This window comes from Canis aureus, chromosome 27 (genome assembly GCF_053574225.1).
Source record: "Canis aureus isolate CA01 chromosome 27, VMU_Caureus_v.1.0, whole genome shotgun sequence".
In the NCBI taxonomy this organism is placed as follows: Eukaryota; Metazoa; Chordata; class Mammalia; order Carnivora; family Canidae; genus Canis; species Canis aureus.
The window spans coordinates 41,448,932-41,475,907 of record NC_135637.1 but is presented as its reverse complement, the minus strand read 5'-3'; the positions used below and the strand labels follow the sequence as shown (position 1 = coordinate 41,475,907).

The following is a 26,976-nucleotide window of genomic DNA, read 5'->3' as shown; positions in this document are numbered from 1 at the left end:
TCTACTGTTTCACTTTGGGCTTATGACTTACTGGGCAATTCATTTTTCTATTGTTTTGGGGTTGTGGAATCACCCACATGGAGCAATTTTAAGAAGGTCCAGGCTTTGTGGCTTTTATTGCCAGAGGGACTGGGGTCTGGTAATCTTCCATTAGTCGGATCATGTGATTCTTATTATGACCTGTTTTTTTGTTTGTTCGTTTGTTTTGTTTTGTTTTGTTTTGTTTTGTTTTGTTTTTTGGTGACCTGACTTTCAGGTTAGAAGTCAACCTAAAACCAAAATTGTCCCAAAACAGGGACTTGTCTCCTGAGTCCCCTTCCCTCTTACCTCAGTGTGTTTTAAAATGCACCTTAAGCCGTGAAGATAAAATAGGCAATCTTGAATTTAATAAAGTAGGAAAACTAGACAGTGAAATTACTTGTTTATTGAAATCGGAGGTTAATCAGTAAGAACTGTGCAAAGAAACTTAATGGACTAAGCAGTCATGATGATTTTCTTGTAGCCACCTTTTCTTTTCTAAGTGTAATTGTGTCATGTTACAGGGTTTGTAACTTGTGAGCAGAGCATAATGTATAGAGATGTTGAATCGCTGTGTTGTACACGATTGTGTGTCAACTATACCCAAATTAGAAAAATTCAAACATTTTCTAAAAAGCACAGGCCTTTTAGAAAAGCACTGGTAGCTGTAAATACTTGGGAAGGGAGCCGGGGAGAGGTGAATTTGACTTAGATTCTAGAGTTGGAATGACTAGAATTCAAATCCTGAAGCATAGAGATAGCATAGTGGATAAGATATGCAACTACCAGAGTCTCACAGGTAAGATAGAGAATAATTATATATATATCTCATAGTATTATAGTAAAGATGAAGTAAAATGATTCAAAATGTATATAAAAATTTTAAAAATACAAAGATTTAGAAACTCACAATACAAAATTGAGTAAAAGAATTCAGACAGAAAGGAAAATATACAGTGTAATCCCATCAACGTACAGTTAAAAATTAAGCATAACTAATCAATTCATTTATACATAAACACAGTGGGGAGTGGGTATGGCTCCAAGGACATACAGAATATTCTGGGATGCTGGTAGTGCTTTATTTCTTGATGCAGGTGCTAGTCACATGGATGGGTGTATAGCTTGCAAAATTTTATTGATCTGTACACTTATGATCTATTTTTATGCACATTTTTATACCTCACTGTCATTTGCAATTACAGTAAAAAATTTATTTCAGTGGAAACACTCATGCTAATTATAAGTTAAAAGATAATACTTAAACAGATCTCTGACCTATTTGGCATTAGTCCCAAATTTGCTTATAGTATATAAAAGAAATGTCTTTGATTACTTGATTCAAACTCTGATTTTAATTTTATCTGGGAAAGTGCTTTTTATTTTTTGTGCTTTCCTTTATTAAATAAATAAAAACCCCGAGTTCAAAGCTTAAAAAGAAACACTTTGATAACTACTTTTTCTTTGTTCTTCTCCTTTTAGTGATAATGTGATCTAATGTTGAAATCTAATTACTTTCCCTTGAATGTCAGAACTAGGCCCTGCCATTCTGTGAAACATGCAGACCATCTACAGAATTGAGCTGATAGTGGAGCCCATCTTATTCTAAAGCTGATAATTTTGACTTCTTAGAAAAATTCGAGAAATATTTTATCACGAAGTTAAATATAGCTTTTTTTTTTTTTTTTTTTTTTTTTTACTTTAAATTACCTTGTTTGACAGGAAGTCAGAATTACCCTGAAATGTCTTCAATGGTTAAGCACACATATAGAATTTGAAGCTTAATAGTTAAGCTCTTTTTTTTTTTCCCTCTTAATTTATTTAGAGATAGAGCACGGTCATTCAAATTGATGGAACACAGTATCAACACACAGAATAAAGTTGGAGAGTTAAGGTGAATTGTTATATATTCCACTTGCATTAGTAAATATCTTTAAAAGAAGTAAATGTAGATTTGAAGTTTTATTAAGACGCTAATAACATGTACAAGTAATTGAGTTTCCAAATTAACTGTCATACTGCTTGACTTTCAGGTTAAAAATTATAATTAAACTATATATTTCAATTAGATGACAGCAAATATGAAAGCATTTTAAACATCTTCTCAACTGTATAGTGTACTATAAGCAGTTTATAATCTATAGCATTCCATCTCTCTAATAAAATCTAATATATTCACTGTTATTTACTATTATTATCATTATGTCTATCCCAACTTTACCACTTACTAGGTAGCCCTTGCTTTTGAAATTTAATTAGAATTCAAATTTCAATTTCTGAGTCCCATTAGCCTCATTTCAAGTGTTGACTAGCCGTATGTGGCTGGTTGCTGCTGTGTCAGACAGAACACAGAGCGTTTCCATCAACACAGAGAGTTCTGTTGGACAGCACTAATTTACCTGATTGTAATGATACATTCCTCAGAGTTCTTATTAAAAAAGATGATGCTTTTTGGAATCCTTAGTGTTGTAATGAAAAATCAAAAATGCTTGATACATGTTTAATAATATCTTTGGTAAAAATAAGAATAACCAGATAATGAAAATAATAATAATAATAATAATAATAATAATAATAATAACAATAATAATAATAATATAAAACATACATATGCAGTATCATGAATAAGATCTATGTAGCCTGGTATAGATTCACTGAGACTTTCCTATCCGTCATTCCTCTTCCAAATACGCCACTACGAAATAATTCCCAAATTGGCATTCTGAAAAAGCTCCGAAGTAGAACCCATAGAGACAAACTAATAGATTATACTCACAGCTTCATTAAAAAAAAAAAAAGAAGAAAAAAAAAACCTAAACTAAACAACTGTTTCTCTTTTTAAATTCTAAATATTAAGAAACTTTAACCTGTAGATCGTGAGTACCTGCAACTAAGAACAAATCTGAGAATTGGATATAGATTCATTAAAAAAGAACCTGGATTAGTAAACTAATCTCTGATTATGACATGGTATTAACTAATTAGGATCTCCTTCCGTAGCTCCAGATTTATTGGTTAAAAGCTCTGAACTTTTATTGTCATATGAGATCTTTCAGTGCATTATTTTATTTTTTTCTCCTCCGGGAAACAGGTGAGGTCAAAACCACTATCACATGCTATGCCTATTACACAAGGCAATAGCTAGGTAAACAATCCATCCCATCCTTAAACCAATTTGGATCACAGCCCAGAGCTGAACCCATCAAACATGCCAATCAAAATTCTTATTTTGCAGGCTGAACTCACATTATAACAGAGTCTGTGTCCTTTGTATTCACTGTTGGGTAGTTATTACCATTCTAATAACAGCCATTGGTCCCCATGGACACAAAGCCTGTTGATCTACATAACAATACCCAGAACAATAGACGTTGAGGAGGGTTGTGTTGTGTTATTATTACCAAAGAATGTCAGTCTTACAAACAGAAATAAGCCCTCTAGTACAGGTAATTTCTCTCTGGCTTATTTATACCTTGTGGGTTTTTTGTTGTTGTTGTTGTTTTCCTCCTAGGCTACTGACAAAGATACTGGCAACTATAGTGCCATGGCCTACCGACTCATCATCCCACCAATTAAAGAGGGCAAAGAAGGATTCGTGGTGGAAACGTACACCGGGCTCATAAAAACTGCTATGCTCTTCCACAACATGAGGAGGTCCTACTTCAAGTTCCAGGTCATCGCCACGGACAACTATGGGCAGGGACTCAGTGGCAAAGCAGACGTACTGGTAAGTAGATAAAAGTCCAGATTAGAGGAAGTGCTCGTATTTTTTGACATTTGGGAAATACATCATAATACATTCTTATATATGACCATGAAGGCAATTCTACAAGCACCGGATTTCTACTGGTCTGCAGATCTCATTTTTAATATAGAATTGGCTTAAAAAAAAAAAAAGATATATATAGAATTGGCTTGAGCAACTTAAGATTTTCTAATGCTCCAGAGTTATGCTGTAGGAATTAAAATGTATGAAAATTTTTATTACTGTTTAAATGCCTTTTAGACCTTTTGTGATTAAGAAAACAAAAAGAAATGTTTTGGAGCAAATTTATATTCTAATAGATGCAATTTCCTTATTTTACCCAAATCCTCAATGACAGCATGGATGATCCTTGACTCCATTATGTTTGGCTTCAGTCAAGAAATACCACTTTTCTCTTCTTTTTCGCAGGCTACACACAATCTCAGTGGTACAATATTCCCAAAGGCAGTTTGATATTGCTGTTTATTCATGATATTCAATACCAATGCTTCTATCCTAAGGAATTTCTGCCAACTTGGAAGCATGGATTGTTTGGATTTTCATGAATCTAGTAAAAAATTAAGTTATAATCGCTACTGGATATACTTGTCACATGAACACAGAATCAAGTATAATTTTTCTTTTGCTATTTACACCTTATTAAATCTTCATTTTCACAGTTCCCCTCAGTTAATTCTCTGAGTGAATTTAACCTTCTCATGTATGTAGACATCACAGATGAAATATTTTTCTTCTAACTAGAAAATTCTGAAGACCAATGACCACGAATGTGGTTGGTATGAAGGCCAGGATGTCCTCATGTAGAGAAAGAAAGCTGCACTAGAATAAATGAAAGCTAATCTAAGCTGAGAATCTTTTGACATACAATATTTTATTTTATTTTATTTTATTTTATTTTATTTTATTTATTTTATTTTATTTTATTTTATTTAAGATTTTGTTTATTTATTCATGAAAGACACACAGAGAGAAGCAGAGACACAAGCAGAAGGAAAAGCAGGCTCCCTGGATATAGAAACCTGGATATATATTAGATTTTAAAGGTGACATAGATTTTTAATCAATTTAAGATCTGTAAACCTAATATAAATAAGCCTAGATATAGAAGATTTTAAAGGTGACATAGATTTTTAATCAAATTAAGATCCGTAAACCTAATATAAATAATGTTGCTTCTTCCCTTCCTGTTATTTCAGGGCTGCAGGATGTGGTGCTATCAGGCCAGACAATAAGGTCACCACACTAAGTATAATTAAAATACTACAATAGCATAAATAAAACACAACTACAGAGATTAGCTGTGTAATATGTACATAAGCAGCATGAAGTCTGTGGGTTTCTTATTTGGACCCTGTAAACTATTGTGTGGAAATTAAAAAGTGCACCTTCAAAATTACCCAAAATGGGCAGCCCCAGTAGCACAGTGGTTTAGCGCCACCTGCAACCCGGGGTGTGATCCTAGAGACCTGGGATCGAGTCCCACATCGGGCTCTCTGCATGGAGCCTGCTTCTCCCTCTGCCTGTGACTCTGCCTCTCTCTCTCTCTCTCTCTCTCTCTCTGAATAAGTAAAATCTTTAAAAAAATAAAAATAAAATAGAGAAGGGAGATGTTGAGAGAAATAGGAGTTTGATGTGGAGGGAAGAGCATGTGCTGGAAGAGGAAGTGATGGCAGCCTGAAGACACAACAGGTGTTTACTCAGCCTGGCAGAGGAGGCTGGGAGAGTGAATGAGAGGCGGGCTGGACTTGCAGCAGGTGGCTCCCCTGATACCGGACCTCCTTCCTACACAGAGTGAGAAAGCATTGGGAAATCTTTAGTAGGAGTGAGTGAAGGTAAGATGTTTAATTTGGATGAAACCTTCTTGCTTAAGGAGAATCTGGTTCTCCCCTGAGGATACTGCTTCCCGGGCTCTCTTCTGGAGCAGGGGCCTTTGTTTGCCTCCTTTTCTGCTTCTGTTTGTCCTGGTCTGCAGATCACAGGCTGCCAGAGGAGGACCCTCGTGCACGACAGGGCTGCTTCTAGAAACGGCCTTCATCTCCCTAGAAGCCAGCCTTCATTCTCCCCGTCTGCCCCATCACTCACCGCCTCCCTGACATTACTGCTGTGATCTCCCAAACCATGCATCCATCCCCAATACACTCAGGGACTTTAGTTTCTGGTAGCTATTACCATTTCCAGAAATTCCATTGTCCCAATTTGGGGCAACTTTATGACACACACAGACGATTCCTCCCGTATTCTGAATTTCCAGTTCCTTGAATGCCTTTCCTGCAATGAATGGCTTTACCCACTCTCTCTTGCAACCACTGAAAACCAATGATTTCTGCCGTTAACAGTCAATGCATCCCCTCTGTAGCCTCCATTTCAAACCTCCCACTCTGAACGTTATACTGAATGTGTCCCACTAGCACCAGTGCTCTGAGTCTCCACCAGGAACTATTTGGCGTAAAATAGTTTAACGACCCCATACCACTCAGTGTCCCTCTCCTGCTTACTAGCTTTATGGTACGGTAATGAGTATCATAACCAATCAGTCACATCAGAATTCAATTTCCTTTCCCTTTCTCCCAACATCATATCTATTTTCTCCCAACATCATATCCATGACTCTAATTAATTCCAACATTCTCCTGTCTCCTGCCCTGTAGTCACTCTTAATGTGTCTGCAAAAACATGCAATTATATAGTCTGACTTTCTTGTTTAAAAATATTTCTTTAAAAAAAATATTTATTTATTTATTTATTTATTTATTTATTTATTTATTTGAGAGAGAGAGAGTAGAGGGGAAGGGAAGAGGGAGAGGGAGAAAGAGAATCCCAAGCAGACTCCTCACTGAGCACAGAGCCTGATGTAGGGCTCAATCTCACAACCCTGAGATCATGACCTGAGCTGAAATCGAGGCAGACCCTTAACCTACTGATACACTCAGATGCCCCAAGTATACTCTTGCTTTTGATTAGTGATGAAAGCCCCCAAGTGACACTTATGTGGTCCAGTAACCACACTATACTTCCATCTACACTTCTCTCCTAGAAGGACCCCTGCCATTCATTCCTCCAATATTCCCTCACCCTTGCTGTTGCCTAATTAATTGGCATTCTATTTTACTGAAAAATAAAATCAAAGCTTTTAGAAGGCTACTTCTATGACCCTCAACACTCAATCTACTTACATAACAGAATTTTTGTCAATATATTCTTTGCCTTCTTTCCCGCTCATTGAGATGAGCTCTCTATGCTTCTCTCATTCCTTCCACCTGTATGACAGATAACTTCCTACCCACCAGCTCTAGGATATTGTTTCAGCAAGTCTCCCATTTTTCTTATTCATTAGCAATATCAGTCTCCCTTTTATTTGATTATTCCTATAACCATGTTTTTTTTTCCTATCTCCAAAAAAAATACATAATCTTCCAACTGCCACTCCATTTCTTTTTTTTTTTTTTTTAAGATTTTATTATTTAGTCACAAGAGACACATACAGAGAGACAGAGACACAGGCAGAGGGAGAAGCGGGCTCCATGCAGGAAGCCTTATGTGGGACTCGATCCCGGGACTCCAGGATCATGCCCTGAGCTGAAGACAGCGCTAAACCACTGAGCCACCCAGGGATCCACTGCCACTCCCTTGCTATGCTCTTGATTCCAGAAAAAATTTGCTACCAGAGTGAACTCTAATCTCTCACCATGCAATCTCTCTTATCTCTAATTATAAATCCATTCCCAACACTTACCAAGAACTTCTATGTCACCACCCTCCACAACTCCCGTGTCACTAACACAGTGGTTGTTCCAGTCTACATCATATTTGATCATCGGCAACATTTAACTATTTATCATTCTTCATGAGGCTTTCAGGTCACCATTCTCTCTTGTTCATCTCTTACCTCAGTGCTATCCCTTCTCGGTCTCCTTTGCTGATTCATTTTCTTCTTCTGACCTTTTCAGATAGATGTTTCTTCGACAGACATTCTTTTCTATCTATACCACTGACTCGGTGAACTCATTCAGTAACCAGAACTGTAAAATGGTATCAACATTCTAAAAAATATCACATTTATGTCTTGGCCCCAAAGCTCATTTCTGAAGGGCAAATTTGTATATTTATGTGCCCATGCAACAGGAAGACCAGGATGTCTAACAAAGATACCTATTCAATGTTTCCTGAACTGATCCCCTGCTCCTCATCACATCTCTTCCCTATGTTGTCCTTCCAAATGCCTCAATTTCACTGATAATCAGGTCATCTTTGAGTTCCCTCGGCTAAAAAGTTCTTGATTCTTTTCTCTCCTAAACCACACATTGAATTCCTTAGTAAAAACTGTTGTGTTTACATACGGTTTCTATACACCATCTGCATATTCTCAACACTTGTCCTGATACAGTGTGGTTGAAACCACCGTCATACTTCACCTGAATTGTTAAATTGCCCCCATACTTCCTGCTCTTGCCCTACTCAAGTCCAGTGTTAACAGCCAAAGCATCCCTTAAAAGGAAATCTAGGTTTTGTAATTTCCCTGCTCAAAATCTTGTCATATTCCCCCGTTTGTTCAGAGAATAAGTCATTTCAGAAGACTACTTTCTATAGTTAGAAGGCCTTCAATGATCTAATTTCTACTATTCCGCATCTAACCCACTCAGACCCCATAATATTGTCCAATTTACTGTTTTCTAAACAGCCAGACGTGTCCTCACCTTAGGGATTTTGCAGTGCTGTTGAGTAGGATATTCTTTCCCCAAACGTGTTCATGACTAGCTCCCTCATCTCTTGTAAATATTTGCAAGGATGTATTTCACAGTGAAGTCTGCTCAGATCATCCAGTTTAGTATTGCAGCCTATGGTATCACCTCAGACCTCTTTATTGTTAACTCTTTACAATGCACCTATATTTATGTTCATATTTCCCCATGAAAACTCCATGAAGATGTTTCTTTTTTCTCTTTGATTTTGTTTTATTCCTGATGTACCTCAAGTGCCCAGAATAATGCCTGACGTATCATGGGCACTCAATGCCTATTCAATGTATGAACGGCCTCTCTCTTACAGTGTAGGTTAGCAGTTCTTGAAGTATGGTCCTTGGAATCCTGAGGATCTCACAAATCATTTCAGGGTTTAGTAGGCTTAGAACTCTTTTAGTGAGAATGGTAAGACATTTTTTGGTTTTTATTATACTGTATTCGCATCACATTGTATCCTTCATAGTCATACACAAAGAGGAAAAAAAAAAAAAGCCTGAAGAGTGCCCTTACTCATGTAGTAAAACTTAATAGTTTTAACAAATCCCCACTCTTGACTAAACACCTTTTCAAATTTTCTGTAATGAAATGGGAAGTATGCAAAAAGCACTTCTGCTGTAAAAGGAAGTATGATGGTAGTCTCAAGGAAAAGCACAATGTAAGCTGAATTTCCTGGGGTGTTTTAAGGAATAGCTTTTTATTTGAAAAAAAAAGAAATAAAATATGATTATTCGAACTTGAATATTTGATAGGCATTTAAACAAAAATGAACAAAGTGAGACAGCACAAAATAGAATACTGGAAACCTGTATTCACTCACCACTGTAAGCCTGACCGCTTCTCATTACTTAAAGACCATGAGATGGGTGGTCGTTTTAAGGAATGTGATTTTTTCTTGATATTGTGTAATGTAATGTGTCAATATTTGAAAAATCTTTGTTATTCAATGAACCAGTATTTTCCAAATGACCGATACATGATGTTAAAATATCATTGTGGGTAAAGATCCATTCAAAGTGCAAGATAGAGAAGTGGGTTTTAACAGAAGTGAACCCAATTTTCAATTTCACATCAAAACTAATCTTAGACTACCACTTGAGTTTTTGTGTAGTATCAAAGACTATACAAAGCTCTCTAAAAAAAGATTATTAAGCTGCCTCTTCCTTTTCAAGAGAAATGATATTGCACCAGAGACTATTCAGGAGACACAGTGACCAGTCTAAGAAGGAGATGGTGAGGGCCTCTAGAGCTTCTCTGACCAGTGTGTGAGTTATTTGTCCTGTGTGGCCACTGAGCCCTTGACATGTGGCTATGTCACATTCAGATGTGTTATATAAAGTGTATAAAATATACACTTTCAAAATTTCAAAGATTTGGTATAAAAAATATAAAAATGTCTCCTTAATATGTTGTTTTGTATTAATTATGTGTGAGAATAAATATATATTAATATATTGGAATAAGTGTATTATTGAATGACTTCCACTATTTTTCATCTTTCTATTGTGGGTACCAGAATATTTAAAATTATATATCTGGCATGTATATGTGAGTTACATTATTTTTTTTTCCATTGGACACCACTGTCTAAACTCTATGGGGATAATCAGAAAGGGAAAAAAAGGAAAGCTAAGAAATTTATGAGGGAGAATTAAAAAGACTTAGAAATAATAGAATATGTAAACTGGCAGCCTCTGGTTTTAGAACGTTGTGCTTCACAAATACTGTTTGCTTCTTTAGACTGTCTCTTGTAATTTTAATCCATTATAGAGATTGATTCCAACAATAATAGAAATATGCTTTTAAAAAAATCTTTTAAAGTAGAATCTTATAAGTGGAATTATTATAGTTGGTATAATAAATTGACATGTATATTTCCAGAAATATTTGCATAAAGACTTCTGGAAAAGTAACCTAAATAAAATCTAGGAATTTAAACATTTAAATACCTTTTTTTCCAGATGATAGATGAAGCCAAGATACCGGCAAAAGTGGCAGGTACACAGAAGTCACTGTTCCATGCCAAGAGATGTAGCATTTGAAAGATCAAAATTTAAATGATATTAGCTTATTCTCTTGGTCGACATGATAAAAAATGTGTTTGTTCTCCATAAATCATGTATTATACTTGAAGGAAATTTTAAAATTTTAGAGTAACTATTTATAGGTTAGTCTGAGATAAATACTTTTGAAGTTACATTAAATCTATTATATCAGAATTTTAGCTACATTATTTTTTATCTTAAGAATGCAAAAGTATGTCTTCAAAAGTTGTTAAGATCAGAAAATCTTTTTGATAAATTGTAAGCTTAGTATGTAATATTAAGCTTAATATTTTCTGGAGGAAGTTAAATCTTTTTAAGAATATATTTTATTTATTTATTGGAGATAGAGAGAACATGCAAGCAATGGAGAGACCCAGGAGATGGAGAAGTGGACTCCCCACTGAGTAGGGAGCCCGAGTTGGGGCTTGAGCCCAAGACCCTGAGATCATGACCTGAGCTGAAGGCAGACATTTGACTGACTGAACAACCGTGGCACCCCTGGAGGATTTTAAATCTTAATTCATTTTGTTAGTTCAGTAGAATATGGCCTCAAAGCTCATTAGCAAATTAAAAATTCTCTTAAGTAAGTACTTTATCCTTCTGAATAAAGAGAAAGTACCAGCTGTTCTTAAAAGACAAATGATAGAGTTATTACTATCATCAAGGCCAAATTTTGCTCCCAAATAGAGTCCCTAGCACATCAATTGACTTCTTTCCAAAAAGATTACTTGTAAATGAGCTTCTAAACCTTCAAAACACAACTATATAAAAGGAAATACTAGCATTTCCCTGCATCCACATAAAACTAACATTCTAGTTTTCCATAGCCCTACAATCTAGTAAGAATCTAATACTTATACATAATAGATTCTTGTGTGTTTGTCATGGTAGGCTGATTTTGTAACCAAAAACCCCAAAGAATTTCAGGGCTTAACCTAACAAAGTCATTTTTCTCTCACGGGACACAACAAGAATATACACGGTTGGGTGGTATTTTTGATCGCATTCCAGAAAATGGAGATTTAGGGACTCAAGCTCCTTCCATCTTGCGTCTTTGACATTTTTTATCGCTTATTTATTCAGATTGAGACTGGGAAGGAAAAGGGAGGTTTGCACATGGGGAAGATTTAAGAATATCCCTTTCTTTCCGCTTTAAATTGGCCAGAGCTCCATCCCATGGCTCCACTAAACTACAAAGGAGATTGAGAAATCCATTCTCACTGGGTTCTCAGTAGGAAAGTAGAAACAGCTGGTGAGCGGCTAAGCAGCCTCTGCCACAGTCTGTATTTCTGATTATCGGTCATCTACTTCATTCCTTTCCCCACATTTAGAAGAAAGTCCTGGATCACAGCTGTGCTGTTGCATTCTGTCCTCTTTGCCAGGTTCAGAAGGAATTTTTGGTGGCCCAGCGATCTGACAAATATATTCACCTGTTATAGATGCTGGAGAAGAAACAGGATATCTAGTAGGAACTCGCATTTGAAGAGGGCAAAAGTGGCAGGTACACAGAAGTCACCGTTCCATGCCAATTCTGAAAATTCTTAGTTATCTTAGAATCCTCAGTTTAGGAAATTTCTTTCATTAAACCCTATTTCTACCACCATGGTCTGAGGACTCGAGTTTGGTCATCCTCTATGACTACTGAATCTCTCCTGTCCTGTCCTACGTAGTGTCTTGCCCACTTCACGTTTGTTCACATCTAATATAAGATTGGGAAAGTGAACCCTCTTTCTATTTCATACTCCAGATACCTGCTTGTACTTTGGGGATCTGTATTAGTAAGAATCTGGCAGGAAATTCATGTATATGCTGACTGGGTAATTTGAAGAGGGTTTCATGAAAGGCCAATTTATGGAGGGTGGATGCAAGGAAATAAGAGATAGTGGAGGATCATGGGGACAAGGGTCTGTTAGAACTTCCTGGCCTGACGAAGTCAGGGGGAGATAACGCTTACCGAACCTCTTATATTCAGAGTGGACAGCCCTACAGGATGGATGGCCATGGCAACCCTCTATTGAAGGAACCATATATGAGGAATAACTACCCTTGTTCATTTCTTCCCTTCTCCAGTATTCTGTTGATGTTCTCCACTGCTCAGCCCACCCATGACCCATGTCATCACCCAGGAGCCTTTCAGTCAGAGAGTGGAATTAGGAACCAATTCAGCACCAGTCCAGGAGGATGGATCCTTTGTCTTGAGGCCATGATTCTGGCACCTCTGGGGGCTCCAGAGGCCATAAGATGAGGTCTGGTGACAGGTTAAAAAAGAAATTCTGGTCAAATGTAAACAGAATGTATTTTTGATACCTCAGTTTTACCTCCGTCTCTTTTTTTTACTCAGGACCCATAAGAAAAGACAAAGTTACACAAAAATTGTGTCAATCCCTTTTTCTAATGAAGTCAGATTATTTTTTTCCTCTAAAGCCATAATCGGGATCAATGTACATGTTTGTGGGAAATTTGGACACATGGACCTGGATGGCAATAGTGAGCTAGAGGTACAGGATTGGAACTGGCGGTGTGACCTGTTTGAGTCTACATGGAAAGCAGACAGACCCCTGGCTTAATATAGTCTGTTCGCACAAATTATGAGACTCACACATAGTTTGAAAGATTTCTATTTAGTTGAAATATTTCATGTAATATTTTGGTTTTCTTCTCTTGAAAAATACAAAGATTCAGCAAATCTGGACCTTTTCTCTCAGGTGGCAATATTCATTAGAAATGAGTTGTGGAATCTCTGATTTGTCACACTCCCATTTCTCACTATCATTTTCTGCTTTTGGCTACTTCCCCCATTTAAGCTACTTGCCTGGTCCTTGAAGCTCTTTGACTTTTTGACTTTTGATAGGGTATTGATGGGAAACCCTATGTAAAGAACCTAAAGCCTGTATTAAAAATACATGCCAATATGAAATTATCCCCTAGTATAAATTATATTCAGATGTGCGGTGCTAAATATGTTAATCCAGAACATTCAGTTCATGGTTCTGATGAATATGCATTTATACATTTTTCAGTTGTGTATAATGTGTGTGTATGAAAATATGTGATTTAACTTTACATTTTCTATCTCCATATTGGTTAATAGTTAAGAACACACATTCTTGAGTTCGCCTGCACTTAATCTGGTCTAAGATATTAAAAGTCTCTTTATTAGTTTTTTTTTATTATTTATTTAAAAAGTGGAATGGGGGCACCTGGGTGGCTCAGTCAGTTGAGTGTTTGACTCTTGATTTCGGCTCAGGTCATGATTTCAGGATCCTGGGATGAAGCCCTGCATCCCACTCCATGCTCAGCATGGAGTCTGTTTGAGATTCTCTCCTTCTCCTTCTGCTCCCTCCCCAAATAAGTAAATCTTTTAAAAAATAAATAAATAAAAATAACAAAATAAAAAGTGGAATGGTAATAATAACTGACTGATATGTGGTATTTAGAATTAAATGAGTGAAAAACTATAGAGTATTGAGGAAAAAAATACGTGATAGGTCATACACACTGAATAGATACTATTTTTCCGTTTTTCTAAAGAAAGGATTCAGTAAATGTTAGCAGAATAGAATTGATTTGTAAACAGCTGCTAAATTAGCTCATTTTAGTCCCATATGTAAATGTGATCTCTTTATTCACACAAACATAGACCTGACTAAAGCAGACATGAAGACTATATATGATGATTCCCCATAGGATGAATTATTCTAACTAGTCATATCTCCACTTCATAGTCACACTGGATAAGTGATCCCTCAAGATTGTAAAACCTGTGTTATCCATTATCTTGGGTGTCCTTAAATATCCCAATTAGGAAAGTTTGCATACCTTCTTCCATGTCTTAGAAAATAACCAACAAAACAAAGACACACAAACCAAGCAGAGTGGAAGCCACTGAGGGTCCTGGAACTTCTTAGACAACAGCCATAGTCCATCAGTCTCCACCTGCCCCAATAAGGAGTAGACACTGTGTAACTAAAAGTGTCATTTATTCCTACATTAAAATGGGGAAGCCTGGGGTCTCTGCATAGTAGGGAAGAACTGGACATGTCAACGCTTTAGTTCTAGAAGTGCTAGAACTGGTTCTGAATGGGTTCTGGTTTTCCTCCCTCCAGGTCTCCGTGGTCAATCAGCTGGACATGCAGGTCATCGTTTCGAACGTGCCCCCGACTCTGGTGGAAAAAAAGATTGAAGATCTTACAGAGTAATGGTTTTGTGTTTCTTATATATTTATTTTCATATGCCTCTAATTTTGTGGGATTAGGTCCTTTTAATCATTATAGGTTCAGATCAAACATATATTATAAAACACCATCTTAATAATTCAGCTTACCCTTTTCCTGAAACAGATGGCTTCATTTAATATACACGAAGCTTCCGAGAGTGCCTTCAAGGAGGTATGAAAAGTAGATGTGTGAAGATGTTATTATTCAGGATGCTTTGACTGATGCCTCAACAGAACCTCAAAACCCTGCATATAAGAAATAAATCCTAACATTCATTATTAGAGTATATATCTTGATTTTGCGGCCCCAAATTATTCAAAAAGCTCATTATCTCAGCGACCCAGCTAGTCCAGAGAATGCCATTTCTCAAAGTGATGTATCTAGGTGGCTAAAGCTTATTCTTTCAAAAACCATGAAGACTAATTTTAAACAATATACATTTTGAATTATTCCTGAATACATGCCACGTTGTACCTTTTGATCTGTGTACACCGAACATGTCAGTGTTGACTCAAAGTCGTGACTATTTATGAAGCTACAGTTCTCTAATATTCTGAATGCTATAGAGGATGATTAAAATGCCTTTCTAGCTCACTCTGAGCTCTTCTAACCTAGCCTGACATCATTTCATAATTTTTATATGGGCGCTTACTTATTTTGTGTCTCCCCTTGAGTTCAGGCTGACAGAGGTCAATCATCACTGCTTCTCTCTGGCAAAGTATCCCTCATTTCCAAGTTGCCAGAAGAAGCTTCAGATATCAGACAGCTAAATTTTCTGTAATTACGTGTCAAATACAACAGGTAAAGCACTGATGGAAGCTTGAGTGCTTCTCCAGTAATGAAAACATATGTGCTCTGTAACAATTATTTCTTGCTGTTTCACAACTTAACCTTTCCGTGTCATGGGCAGTGTCCTATGGAGAAAGTCATTCTCAATGTTTATGCTTGGAATATCAATTATGCAGTGTCTGAGCTACTTCTGCAAATAGGTTTATACACATTTAGTGTCTGTTAAAATAATAGCTGATTACACCTGAGAAAATCAGGAACCACACCTGTCTCTGAGCCACTTTAATGTTATCCATGGAAGCAGGCTTTGTCTGATTGTAGCATCAAGAAGGTGGTACAACCATAATCAACCTCTTGCCCTTTGTTCTGCTCCATTTTTCTTCACAGTATTATCTAATATTTTCATTATATGTCAATTTCCCACCAAAGTACAAGCTTAATGAGGTTAGGAAATCTATCTTTCATTGTTATAATTCCAGTTATAGAGTGGGCACCCAAAGCACTTTATTGAATGAAAATTTTATACAAGTAGAATCATGATTCCCCTTTCTCATACTGAAACAAAATTTATGAAAGCTGAAAAAAATGACAACAAAGAAGTATAATTCCTTAGGAGTTTATATTTTTTTCCCTCTTATGTGGAAATGAAGATCTGAATGAGAAAAACCAGGCGCCTTTCAAGTCTTGAGAGAAATGTATCCCTGTGAAAGGGGCTTTGGCTTCTGTAACATTAGTTTAGAAACACAAGCTGGGGCAAATAATGTCCCCTTCCCCAGACTGCATCACCATTTCTAGTTATCTGTTCATAAAAATAATAAAGCTAATATCATGGGGTTGTTGAGGACCCCATGAGGGGTCCATTGAGGACCACAGGAATTGTGCCTGTTCAATGGATAACAGATATTCTGACAAATGAGATTAGTGACCCAGTCAGGAGGATTGAGATAGAGATCCCAGGTTTTCCATTCTACCCAAAGAGGGTAGTTTAGTATGGAGCTCAGATTATGGATTCAAACAGAGAAGTTGCAATCTTATAGCTGTGTGACCTCTGAGCAAGAAACTTAACACTTAGGGCCACACATCTTCATCTTGAAAATTAGAACAATGATGACCATCTTCGTTGCTTTGTGAAAGAATTACGCTGGAACTTGCTAGTGCAGTAAGCATAGCGGGCACATACCTGATTCCTTATCGTAGATTTTTAAAAATCTGGGTTAATTTAGATAACAAAAATTTGTGATCCCTTTAAAAAATAGAATTTATTTGTAGAGCAATTTTATATTTGCAGCGGCAAAATTAAGCAGAAGATATAGGGAGAATTCCCATATGGCCCCTTCCCTCACTATCAATCTGGCCCTAGGCTGGCACGTGTGTTACAAGTAGCAAGTCTACACTGACACATGGCAATCGCCCAAAATTCATAGTTGACATTAGGTTTGCTCTTGGTGGCGTACATTCTGTGGGTTCGAACCAATTTGTAATGACATCTGTCTATCACTATAGTATCCATACAGAGTAGATCCACTGCTCTCCAAGTCCTCTCTCCACCTGTTCATCTCTCCCTTCTCTCTTCCCCTGGCAACCACCGATCCTTTACTGTCTCCATAGTTTTGCCTTTTCCGGAACGTCATATGATTGGACTGATAAGATGTGTAGCTTTTCCGATTCCTATTTGGAAGCTGCGAGTGGTAGTGATAAGAACGGTTAGATCTGATTCCACACGATTCAGCACCTTAGCAGCCAGAGGAAGAAGAAAAACACATGTAAGGAAGTAGACACCAGAATGACAGTTTATAGGAGTTCATTGCTCCAGTGGCCAGGCTAACCAACACCCCCATTCCCTGTAGACGTTCTCAGATCGCAAGTCACACCATCACCAAAGCCATTTTCTGTATCTCATGAAACATCCTTACCCTACGAAGTGGGGAACCTGAATTTCATATGATCATCACTTTTATTTCTTCCTGTAGGCAGCCCTGTACGTGAGGCCAGATCATAAATCCACAGTTTTCTCAGTACGGGTAAAATCAGTGCAAACTGGGAGGGTCGATAAAAGAAAAATGTAATGGCCTAATACATTCATTTCATGATGGAGAAGGTTTCGCAGAGGGGATCTGTATCCTTTGATGGCAGAGAATACAATGCCCAGAAAACAGAAAGCACCTTTAAATGGGTGTTGTCATAGTGATGGTGATGATTATTCCCCATTCCCCTGGAATTGGCATAAATGGCCCTGCGCTGAAAATTGTTTTATCATTTTTGATATTTTGGGCTTATAGAATTAACCAATGGGCCTTTCTGGTGAAACATATTTCTTTTAAATTGCATTAATGTATTTAGCATGTTCCATTGAGAATCTGTGCTCACAGGTGGCCTTTCATGTCTATGTTCTGAAGTATTTAGGTGGAATTTAGGATTTATCTCTTCCTGGGCCTTTTGTTTCTCTTACTTAGACATTCTTGAGATTAAGGAGTGGGATAAATGACTGCTAGGGTAAGGATTGGGAAACTCTACCTACTAGCAAACCACTGGCAACAGTGTCTGAAGAAGAAGGTAGGAAATGCTTGCATCCGTGTCTCTGTTCTCCTTCTGCTTCTTCATGGAACCCAAATAAGTAAAAGAAGCGTGGGATTCTAAAATGTAAATCTTTAAGAATCTGCATAAATGGCATTTTTGAAAACTATACTTGAAGGACTTTTTAGAAACAGGGTGGTACAGCAGAGATTGGGATGATCATTGAGGTCACAGAGTTGCTCAAACACTTCACTTACTTTCTAAATGCAAAATGAATATTCAGTGATAGTAGGATTTTACTGAAGTAGGCGTTGATTTGATGTAGAAGGGTCCGTCTCCATGATATATTTATACAGCATCTGAAATGTACCTGTGTAAGTAACTTACAGCTCCTTGGATTAAGGTTACAAAACATACTTAGAAATCTAGCCAAGATGTACATTTCTAGGAGGAGAATTATGAAGCCTCTTGGAAAGAGAACCTATGAAACAGCAAACAATATATGCTAGCACTTATATTTTCTTAAATCAGTGTAATAAAGACTGGCCTTGAAGGGACAGGTCAAATGGAAAGGTAAATCAATAAATACGTTAGCTTGGATCATTCTTATGGTCTCCTTAGTTAGAGCTGGAGGTGGGAGTTCAGGACACCATTTATAAAAGGACAGACATTAATATTGTAAATATTAATGATAGTAGACCAATAATACATTTAAAAACAATCTTTATAGTATTATTTACATTTTTACTACATTATTTCTCCATTATAGTTTTTAAATGTTAACAGTAATTTAAAAACAATACTTTTGGGACGCCTGGGTGGTTGAGCATCTGCCTTTGGCTCAGGACATGATATCCGGTCTGGGGATCAAGTCCCACATCAGACTTCCTGCGAGGAGTCTGCTTCTCCCTTTGCCTGTGTCTCTGCTTCTCTCTCTGGGTCTCTCACAAATAAATAAATGAAATCATTAAAAAGATAAATAAATAAAAATAAGTAAATAAAAATAAATAAAAACAATACTTATGATTTTAATGACAGTACTAGTGTAAGTAAAACTTTATTTCCAAAAACATATAATAGTCTGAATTTAGCCTGTATGCTTGCCAAGTCATAATTTAGAGTGTTATACTCTCCAGATAGAAGAAAAAAAAAACTTATTTATTCTATTCAAATTCCTTTAAGAAAACACCTTGAGGAACATCTCATGTAAACTTCCTAAGTGATGTCTTAACTGCCCCCCTACCCAGGATTCCTTTTGAGTTCAGAGAACCCTAGACTCAAGTGCCTGGCCCATCAGTGACCAGCTGGGAGGTATCAGGCTAGTCAATTAAACTCTTTAAGTCCTAATATTCATATGTGAAGCTGGAAATTTATTCATTAAATAAAAAGTAGTTACTGGTTGTAAACAAGCACTGGAGATGTAACAGTGAACAGAGCAAAGTCTCTGTTCCCCTGGAGCTTACATTCTGTTGGGGGAAAACAGGAAATAAAAATAATTATTTTTAAATTTAATTTATTTAATTAAAACATTTAATTAATTTTATTAAAAATATTTACAAAAGTATAACATTATTTATATATATAACATATAATATGTGGGCAATAACAAAAATACAAGTGGCAATATGAAATGATAGAAGAAAGGTACTATTTAATATGGGATGACTGGAAAAGCCTTCTTTTTTTTCTTTTTTTCTTTCTTTCTTTTTTCTTTTTTTTTTTTTTTTTGAGAGAAGCCTTCTTATCAGCTGAGGTCTAAGCAGAAAGACATTAAGAGAGAGACCCATGTGGCTACTCTGATGAGGGAGGTGGGGGGTGATGTGGGGAGTGTGTTTTCCCAGAGAGAGGATACTGCTGATGTGAAAACCCAGCTGTAGGAGCATGGCTGTCCTATCGAGATAGGAAATGAGTATATAGGATCTCACAGGCCAGCTGGAGGATTTAACGTCTTACTCTGTATGAGACACAAAGTCCTTAGAGCTGATGGTCCAGTATAGTAGCCACTAGGCATCTGAGTCCTTGAAAGGTGTGGCAGGTCCAAATGGAAGGTGATCTAAGTATAAAAATACACACCCGATTTAAAAGAATTGGTGATTCCCCCACACACACAAAAGAGAGACAATATCATGAATATTTTTGATGGATTATATGCTGATATAATAATTTTTGGATATATTAAGTGAAATAAACATATTAAAATTCATCTCACCATTTTTGTTTTTAATCTTTTAATGTGGGTACTAAACTTTTTGAATTTTGGGATCCCTGGGTGGCACAGTGGTTTGGCGCCTGCCTTTGGCCCAGGGCGTGATCCTGGAGACCCGGGATTGAATCCCATGTCGGGCTCCCGGTGTATGGAGCCTGCTTCTCCCTCTGCCTGTGTCTCTGCCTCTCTCTCTCTCTCTCTCTGTGTGACTATCATAAATAAATAAAAATTTTAAAAAAAGTAAAATAAAATAAAATTTTTGAATTTTCATGTGACTTGCATTATATATATATATTTATATATATTTTTTATTTATATATATATATATATTTTTTGCATTATATTTCTTTTGGCCTACACTGCCTGTAAGTTTTGCACAGAGAAATAATGTTCCAGCTTAAGTTTTAAAAGGTTGTTGAGTAGAAGATGGAGTGACCAGCTGTGAGTCTGTAGCAGGGGTTTAAGGAGAGGCCATTGGTGGTTTGGACTGGTGGTAGCAGTGGACACAAGGAGAGGTGATTAGATCAAGGGTATATTCTCCAGGTACAGCCTTTAAAACTTGTCAAGGATTAGATGTGTGAGCAAAAGCAAGAAGCAATAATGACTCCTTGGTTTGAGGTCTGAGCTGATGGAAAAAATAAAAATAATATTTTTCTTATTTGGCCTCTGAAGAATTTGATAGCATGATCTGTGGGAAAGTAATGGTATTCTGTTCTTGGTGAGCGTTGACTTTATTTAGCAAGATTTGTTTTTTTCCCATCATCTTTCTTGTCTGCTGTATTTTGAATGAACTTGGTGTAAGTTCACACTTGGCAATCACACACTGATTTTAAGTGTACTTAGGAAAAGGTTGTGTGTTTGAAACTGGGGAGGTTATCACCAGAAGCTCATCATAAATGATCTAATTTTTAAAAGAATGAAATATAGACATCTTAATATACAACTCAAAAACAACATCTTCTATAATAGGTATGTAATAGCTATAAAAACTGAAACCGGGCATAAAAATAAAACACTAACTTAACATAAAATGAAATTCTACTTTTTAATATTCAATATGACTTTTATAATTCATTATTACTTGAAAAAAAGCATAAGTATGATTTGGTTTTATTCAAAGCTTTGGTGATTCTTTGTTTCAACACGAAGCAAATTCAGCTGCTTTTTTTTTTCTGAAATACTCAGTTTGGGGCTTTATTTTGGCAGAGAAGGAGAAGTAATCTCTTTTTTGCGAGAGCAAATACTTACTTTCTTTTTTTTTTTTTTTTTTTTTTCTTTTTAAATACTTACTTTCTATTTGTGGTAAGAAGTCATAGTTCTTTACAGAATTGAAACTAGCCCAGAATGCAATTAGACTTTTACAAAATAGTGTCTCATGTTGTTACTCATGCACATTCTAGTAATATCTTTAATGCTTAATTCCTTGAAATGTGGAAAAGTAGAAAGATTTGAAGTCCAGTTTGTACTTCATGTCATAGCAAATTTTTTAATTATCCTCAATATGTCAGTATTGAGCTAAACACATGGAATCATAGTTACAAAGAGGATTGCTCCTTGACTCTCACTTCGGGTGTCCTATTTGTGAGCATTACAATGTCCAATTTTGTCTAAATTCTTAGTTAATATTTGGAGGTATGCCATCATAGCACAATGTGAATAAGTTATTTACACTAAAGATTAAACTTCTGTCAAAATGGCTCAAATTCACAGGACTTGGTGTTTTGTTTCTGATAATAGCTTTCAGATATATTAGGGTAAATTCTTAATTTTTAAATTTCATATCACATGGATTTTCCAAATTCATATACAGTTGACCCCAAACAACCTAGAGCTCGGGGGTGCTATACTGTTGAAAGTCCACGTATAACTTTTGACTCACCAGAAACTTAACTACTAATAGCCTGCTGTTGACTGAAGCTTTACCAAAAACACAGTTGATTAACACATATTTTATATGTTATATGTGTTATATGCTACATCCTTATGATGAAGTAATTTAGAGAAAAGAAAATGTTAGTAAGAAAATCATAGAGAAGAAAACGTACATTCAAGGTACTATCCTGTAAAAATGCCATATATATGTGGATCCGCTCAAACCTGTGGTGTTCAGGGTTCATGTGTATATTTTCCTCCATGCAGAATTGACCAAAAACAAGTGACTTATCAACTAGACTTTACTTTTTCTTAAGATTCCATTGTATAGTAATTCAGTAAATAATGATGTGTGCTGGCGTCCTGCTGTCAATAGGTTTGTTTTGTATTATAATGATCAGAATACACATCATTCGTTCATTAACAAATTTCAGAATCTTTATAGTGAAAACTATATTAGTTCCTGTTGGGAAAAATTAAAAGTACCGAGGGATAATAAATCGACTTTCTCAGTTAATATTTGCCATCTGGTACATGTAATCTAGAAAAATTTAAATATATAATTGTGCCACTCTCCCATTTTTCTCAGCAATATGCATTTACAAAAAAAAATGGGCTTAATTGTAAAATTTACATGATACATTTTGGCAGAATCAGTATTTTTTTCTCCTTTTGTCTTTTTCTTTTTCTTTTTTTCTTTTTTTTTTTTTATTCTCAAACCTTTGGAAACTGAAAAAAAAGCCAAAGCAAATAAAATATGTCCTGTAATTCCATTGGGGATGTTTTAATTTTACTTTTATTTTAAAATAATGCTTGAAATATTTGAACTGGGCACCTGTATGATTCAGTCAGTTGTCTGCCTTTGGCTCAGGACATGATCCCAGGGTCCTGGGACTGAGTTCTGCATCATGCTCCCTGCTCAGCAGGTAGTAGGCTTCTCCCTCTCCTTCATGCTCTCTCTCTCTCTCAAATAAATAAAAGAAAGAAAGAAAGAAAGAAAGAAAGAAAGAAAGAAAGAAAGAAAATAGCAAGCTCGAAGACTAGATTTTGATTGAGGGAGAAATCAATTTAATTTATAAGACAATTATAATGAAGGTACCAGCATATTAGCTCTAGTATTCTTATTTTAACTTATGATTTGTGACATGATAGATAGATGGGTACTTATTAACACAGTATTAAAGTGAATTTAAAAAGTTCAATGGAAGTTAATAAAAGACAAAGTTAATTTATACAGAGCTATATAGTCTATCCTGTGATTTGAGGAAAGTGCTTTTTATACTCCAAAAGTAAAATCCATTCACAAAATCAATGAAGAAAGGCATTTTCCAGCTTCCTATTGTACTTATCTTTTCATCTAAAAAATCTTTGGAAAAACAACTGGGGAGACTGGAGAGAGAAGTAGAAACAAGTAGAATGCCACAACCTCTGTTTTACTTTTCCCAAATATCACACCATTCAGTTCATTTTCCTTTTCAGAGATTTTGCTTGCACCAAATAGAAGTAGAATGTGGAGGTAGGGTGAAAGATCATTATGTGTGACTCCATTAAAACATGAGTCACTTTTGTTTTATAAAGCTTTTCAAAATTCATAGTGGGCATTTGTTCCTTTCAAAATTCTTCTTTCTATCATATTCTTTTAAGTTTCATGGTGCAGAAATTTCACCTAATAGAACAGCTTACTTTTTTTTTTTTTTTTTCAAGTAGGCTCTACACCCAGTGTGGAGCCCAGCATGGGGCTTGAACTCACAACCCTGAGATCAAGACCTGAGTTAAGATCAAGAGTGGGACACTTAACTGACAGAGCCACTCAGGTGCCCCAAACAGCTCATTATTTTTTATAATCAGACCCAACCTGTGGTACAAGGTAATAGATCGTTTCCTTGTGCACCCACTCAGTTCCGACATCTGATGAGCAAGAGCCAATTCCTCTATTCTCTTAATTACACAGACGGTTCTTCTCTTAACTTTATCCAATTTGTGCACAATTTACCTCTCTGTATGGTGCAGCTTTTTTTTAACGTGAAAAATAAATTCAACCAGTTTTTTTTTAACCGAAGTTTATTTATTTATTTATTTTTATTTATTTATGATAGTCACACAGAGAGAGAGAGAGAGGCAGAGACACAGGCAGAGGGAGAAGCAGGCTCCATGCACCGGGAGCCCGATGTGGGATTCGATCCCGGGTCTCCAGGATCGTGCCCTGGGCCAAAGGCAGACGCTAAACCACTGCGCCACCCAGGGATCCCTTAACCGAAGTTTAGATAAGAAAATTCAATTTATATCAGCAGCGATTTTAGATACTTTCATTTATATCTAAATTGTATTCTATGCTAAATACAATTATTTTTAATGTTCCATCTATTCAAAGAGAATTTCAAGCATTTTACAATGATGCATACAATAAAACAAAGTAATATATATTAACATGAGCCTTAAAATAAAGCAAACAGAATAGAAAAAAAAAAAAATAAGAGTCAAGAATGAGACTATCACAGGGATGATGTGACCAAGCCATACAGAATCACCAGAGGAGTCCTGAACTTGGTTTTCATAGTGTTAGGGCCAGAGTGAAAGAACCAAACCAAGGAAAAAACAAACAAACAAACAGACAAACAAACAAAAAAGTTACAAAATTGAAAACAGAAAACAACAACACTTCTGGTGTAAAGACAAAACCATTTCTGAGTGAAATGCCAGATTGGAAGGGAATGTCCGTATCCAAGGACATCATAGGACGTACAGAGTGTGATGTACAAAGTGTCCCATGTTCTTAAAATGTTACCTGGGAGTGGTCTGGGTGGGGTCTCTGAGGGTCTGTATTAACAGGCATATCATGAAAGCTTGTGTTGAGTCCCTGCAGCCATCTGTAGTGCCTGGGGGTGGTTTAGCCAGGCTTCTGCAAATCTCTGACAAGTATGTGGGGTGAGTCCCTATGATGCTGCTAGTTAAATGCAATCCATTTACTTCAACAAAAGGCTGAATGGGGTTTGCAATCAGAAAATCCGAGGAGTTTCTGTAAGGACCACAACAAAAAACTCATCTTTGCTGCGTGCTCTTTCCAACTTGTCGGGTTTTGTGCCCTTAGTGGATGCTAATTAACTTCTCGTAGATCGCTTTATGGCAGGTCTGATTACTTTCCCCGTTGTACAGATGAGCTCCCTAAGGCTTTGAGACGTAGTAATGTCCACAAAGACACAGATAGCAAGTGGTAGAGGTTTAATTTGAATCTCCAACCAAAGGCAGCAGCAGCCTGGGTTCCTAACCACTCCCTCTTTACAAGGCTTCTTAAGAGGGAAACTGAATTAAAAAATCCAGTGCATCCTTTCTTGGGCGTGGGCTGCTCCCTCACACACAAATTTTCTTCGTGGAATGGTAGCTTTAGGTTGGCTTCTTCGCCCAAATGGGTAATTGAGAAGATGACTGCTGCAATAATTTTAGTGTAAAAACTAAAATGTAAATCAACCATGAGTAAATACCTACTTCAGCTACAAAGCTATTTCTGTAAGCCTCCACACTTAATTTTTTTATGATGCAATGTCTAGTTGAAACTCACTGAAGAGGTGCATATAGGTAACTGGATAAAGTGATGTTGTAAATTAAAATTTAGGGTCATCTACCAAAAAAACTTGGCTTGAGAATAAGTTAAGTGAGCCGGTTCATGACCGGTGACTTCAATTCGCGATTTAAAGGAAAAAGCTATTCACACAATACAAAAAAAAAAAAAAAAAAATCAGTTAAATATGCCTTTCAATATTTATCGTAAAATGTATTAATTTACCCGACATTATTTTAAAAAGCTATTTAAATAAACTTTTACCAGTTTAAATTATAAACTAGTTTAAATTTTAATGAATTAATGTGGTGTTGCAAAAAATGTTTTATATACATGTATTTTCACAAAAAAATTATATGTGTATAAAACAAATTATATACAAATACACATATATAACACACTTAAACATATTTTAGGCAAATACATAGGTATTTTATATAAATACATAGGAGTACATATTATATGCCTGTATTGTATATGTATACATATTACACATGCATATAAAAATACATATTGTATTAAATATACAAAGTATATTTATATGCATCTAAAATGTACATATTAATTATATTTAGAACTTTGCAGTTTTTGAAAATTTGTCTAGAGGTGGCCTAGTAACATATTACTAAGTATTGTGAGTACATAACGGATCTTTTAAACTAAAGTAGAACAATAAACCCCAAATAAAAATTTAGGTTTTAATGACTGTAACTATTATATTAATTCATTTGCACTATATTTGGTTCTTAGAAGATCAAAGACTATCCCTTCTTTGGAGAAAGTTTGTTATAATCAAATACTATTCAGGGCAGCCCAGGTGGCTCAGCAGTTTAGCGCCGCCTTCAGCCCAGGGTGTGATCCTGGAGACCAAGGATCGAGTCCCACGTCAGTCTCCCTGCATGAAGCCTGCTTCTCCCTCTGCCTCTCTCTTTCTCTCTCTCTCTCTCTCTCTCTCTCTCTTTGTCTCTCATGAATGAATAAATAAATAAAATTTAAGAAAAAGTACTATTCTGCTATACATCTGTTTATACTATTTGTATTTGAAGTTGCTATGTTGCTCCCAAGAACTTAGAGTCAAGGTAAATATAAATGACCACATTTTTCCAGAATGCATGTTCTTTTTTGAAACTCTCTAATGGGCAACCTGGCAACTTTAGGCAGAAAGCAAATTAAAGGGCTAGTGAAATGACAAAAAGAGGCTAGCAGGATGACTTAGACCAGGACGAGGAAAATGAGACACGTGCAGTACACCTTTGC

The 26,976-nt window shown here is 36.2% G+C and overlaps 1 protein-coding gene across 2 annotated transcripts in view; it reads left to right on the top strand.

Annotated features, from left to right (window-relative positions):
- PCDH15 (protocadherin related 15) overlaps window positions 1-26,976 on the top strand; it is an 869,139-nt gene that overhangs the window by 805,160 nt on the left and 37,003 nt on the right. For both annotated transcript variants that reach the window (XM_077874888.1, XM_077874887.1), the window contains exons 28-29: window positions 3,530-3,745; window positions 14,672-14,760. In XM_077874888.1, coding sequence (XP_077731014.1) covers window positions 3,530-3,745; window positions 14,672-14,760 — 305 coding nt within the window. The remainder of the gene's footprint in view (window positions 1-3,529; window positions 3,746-14,671; window positions 14,761-26,976) is intronic.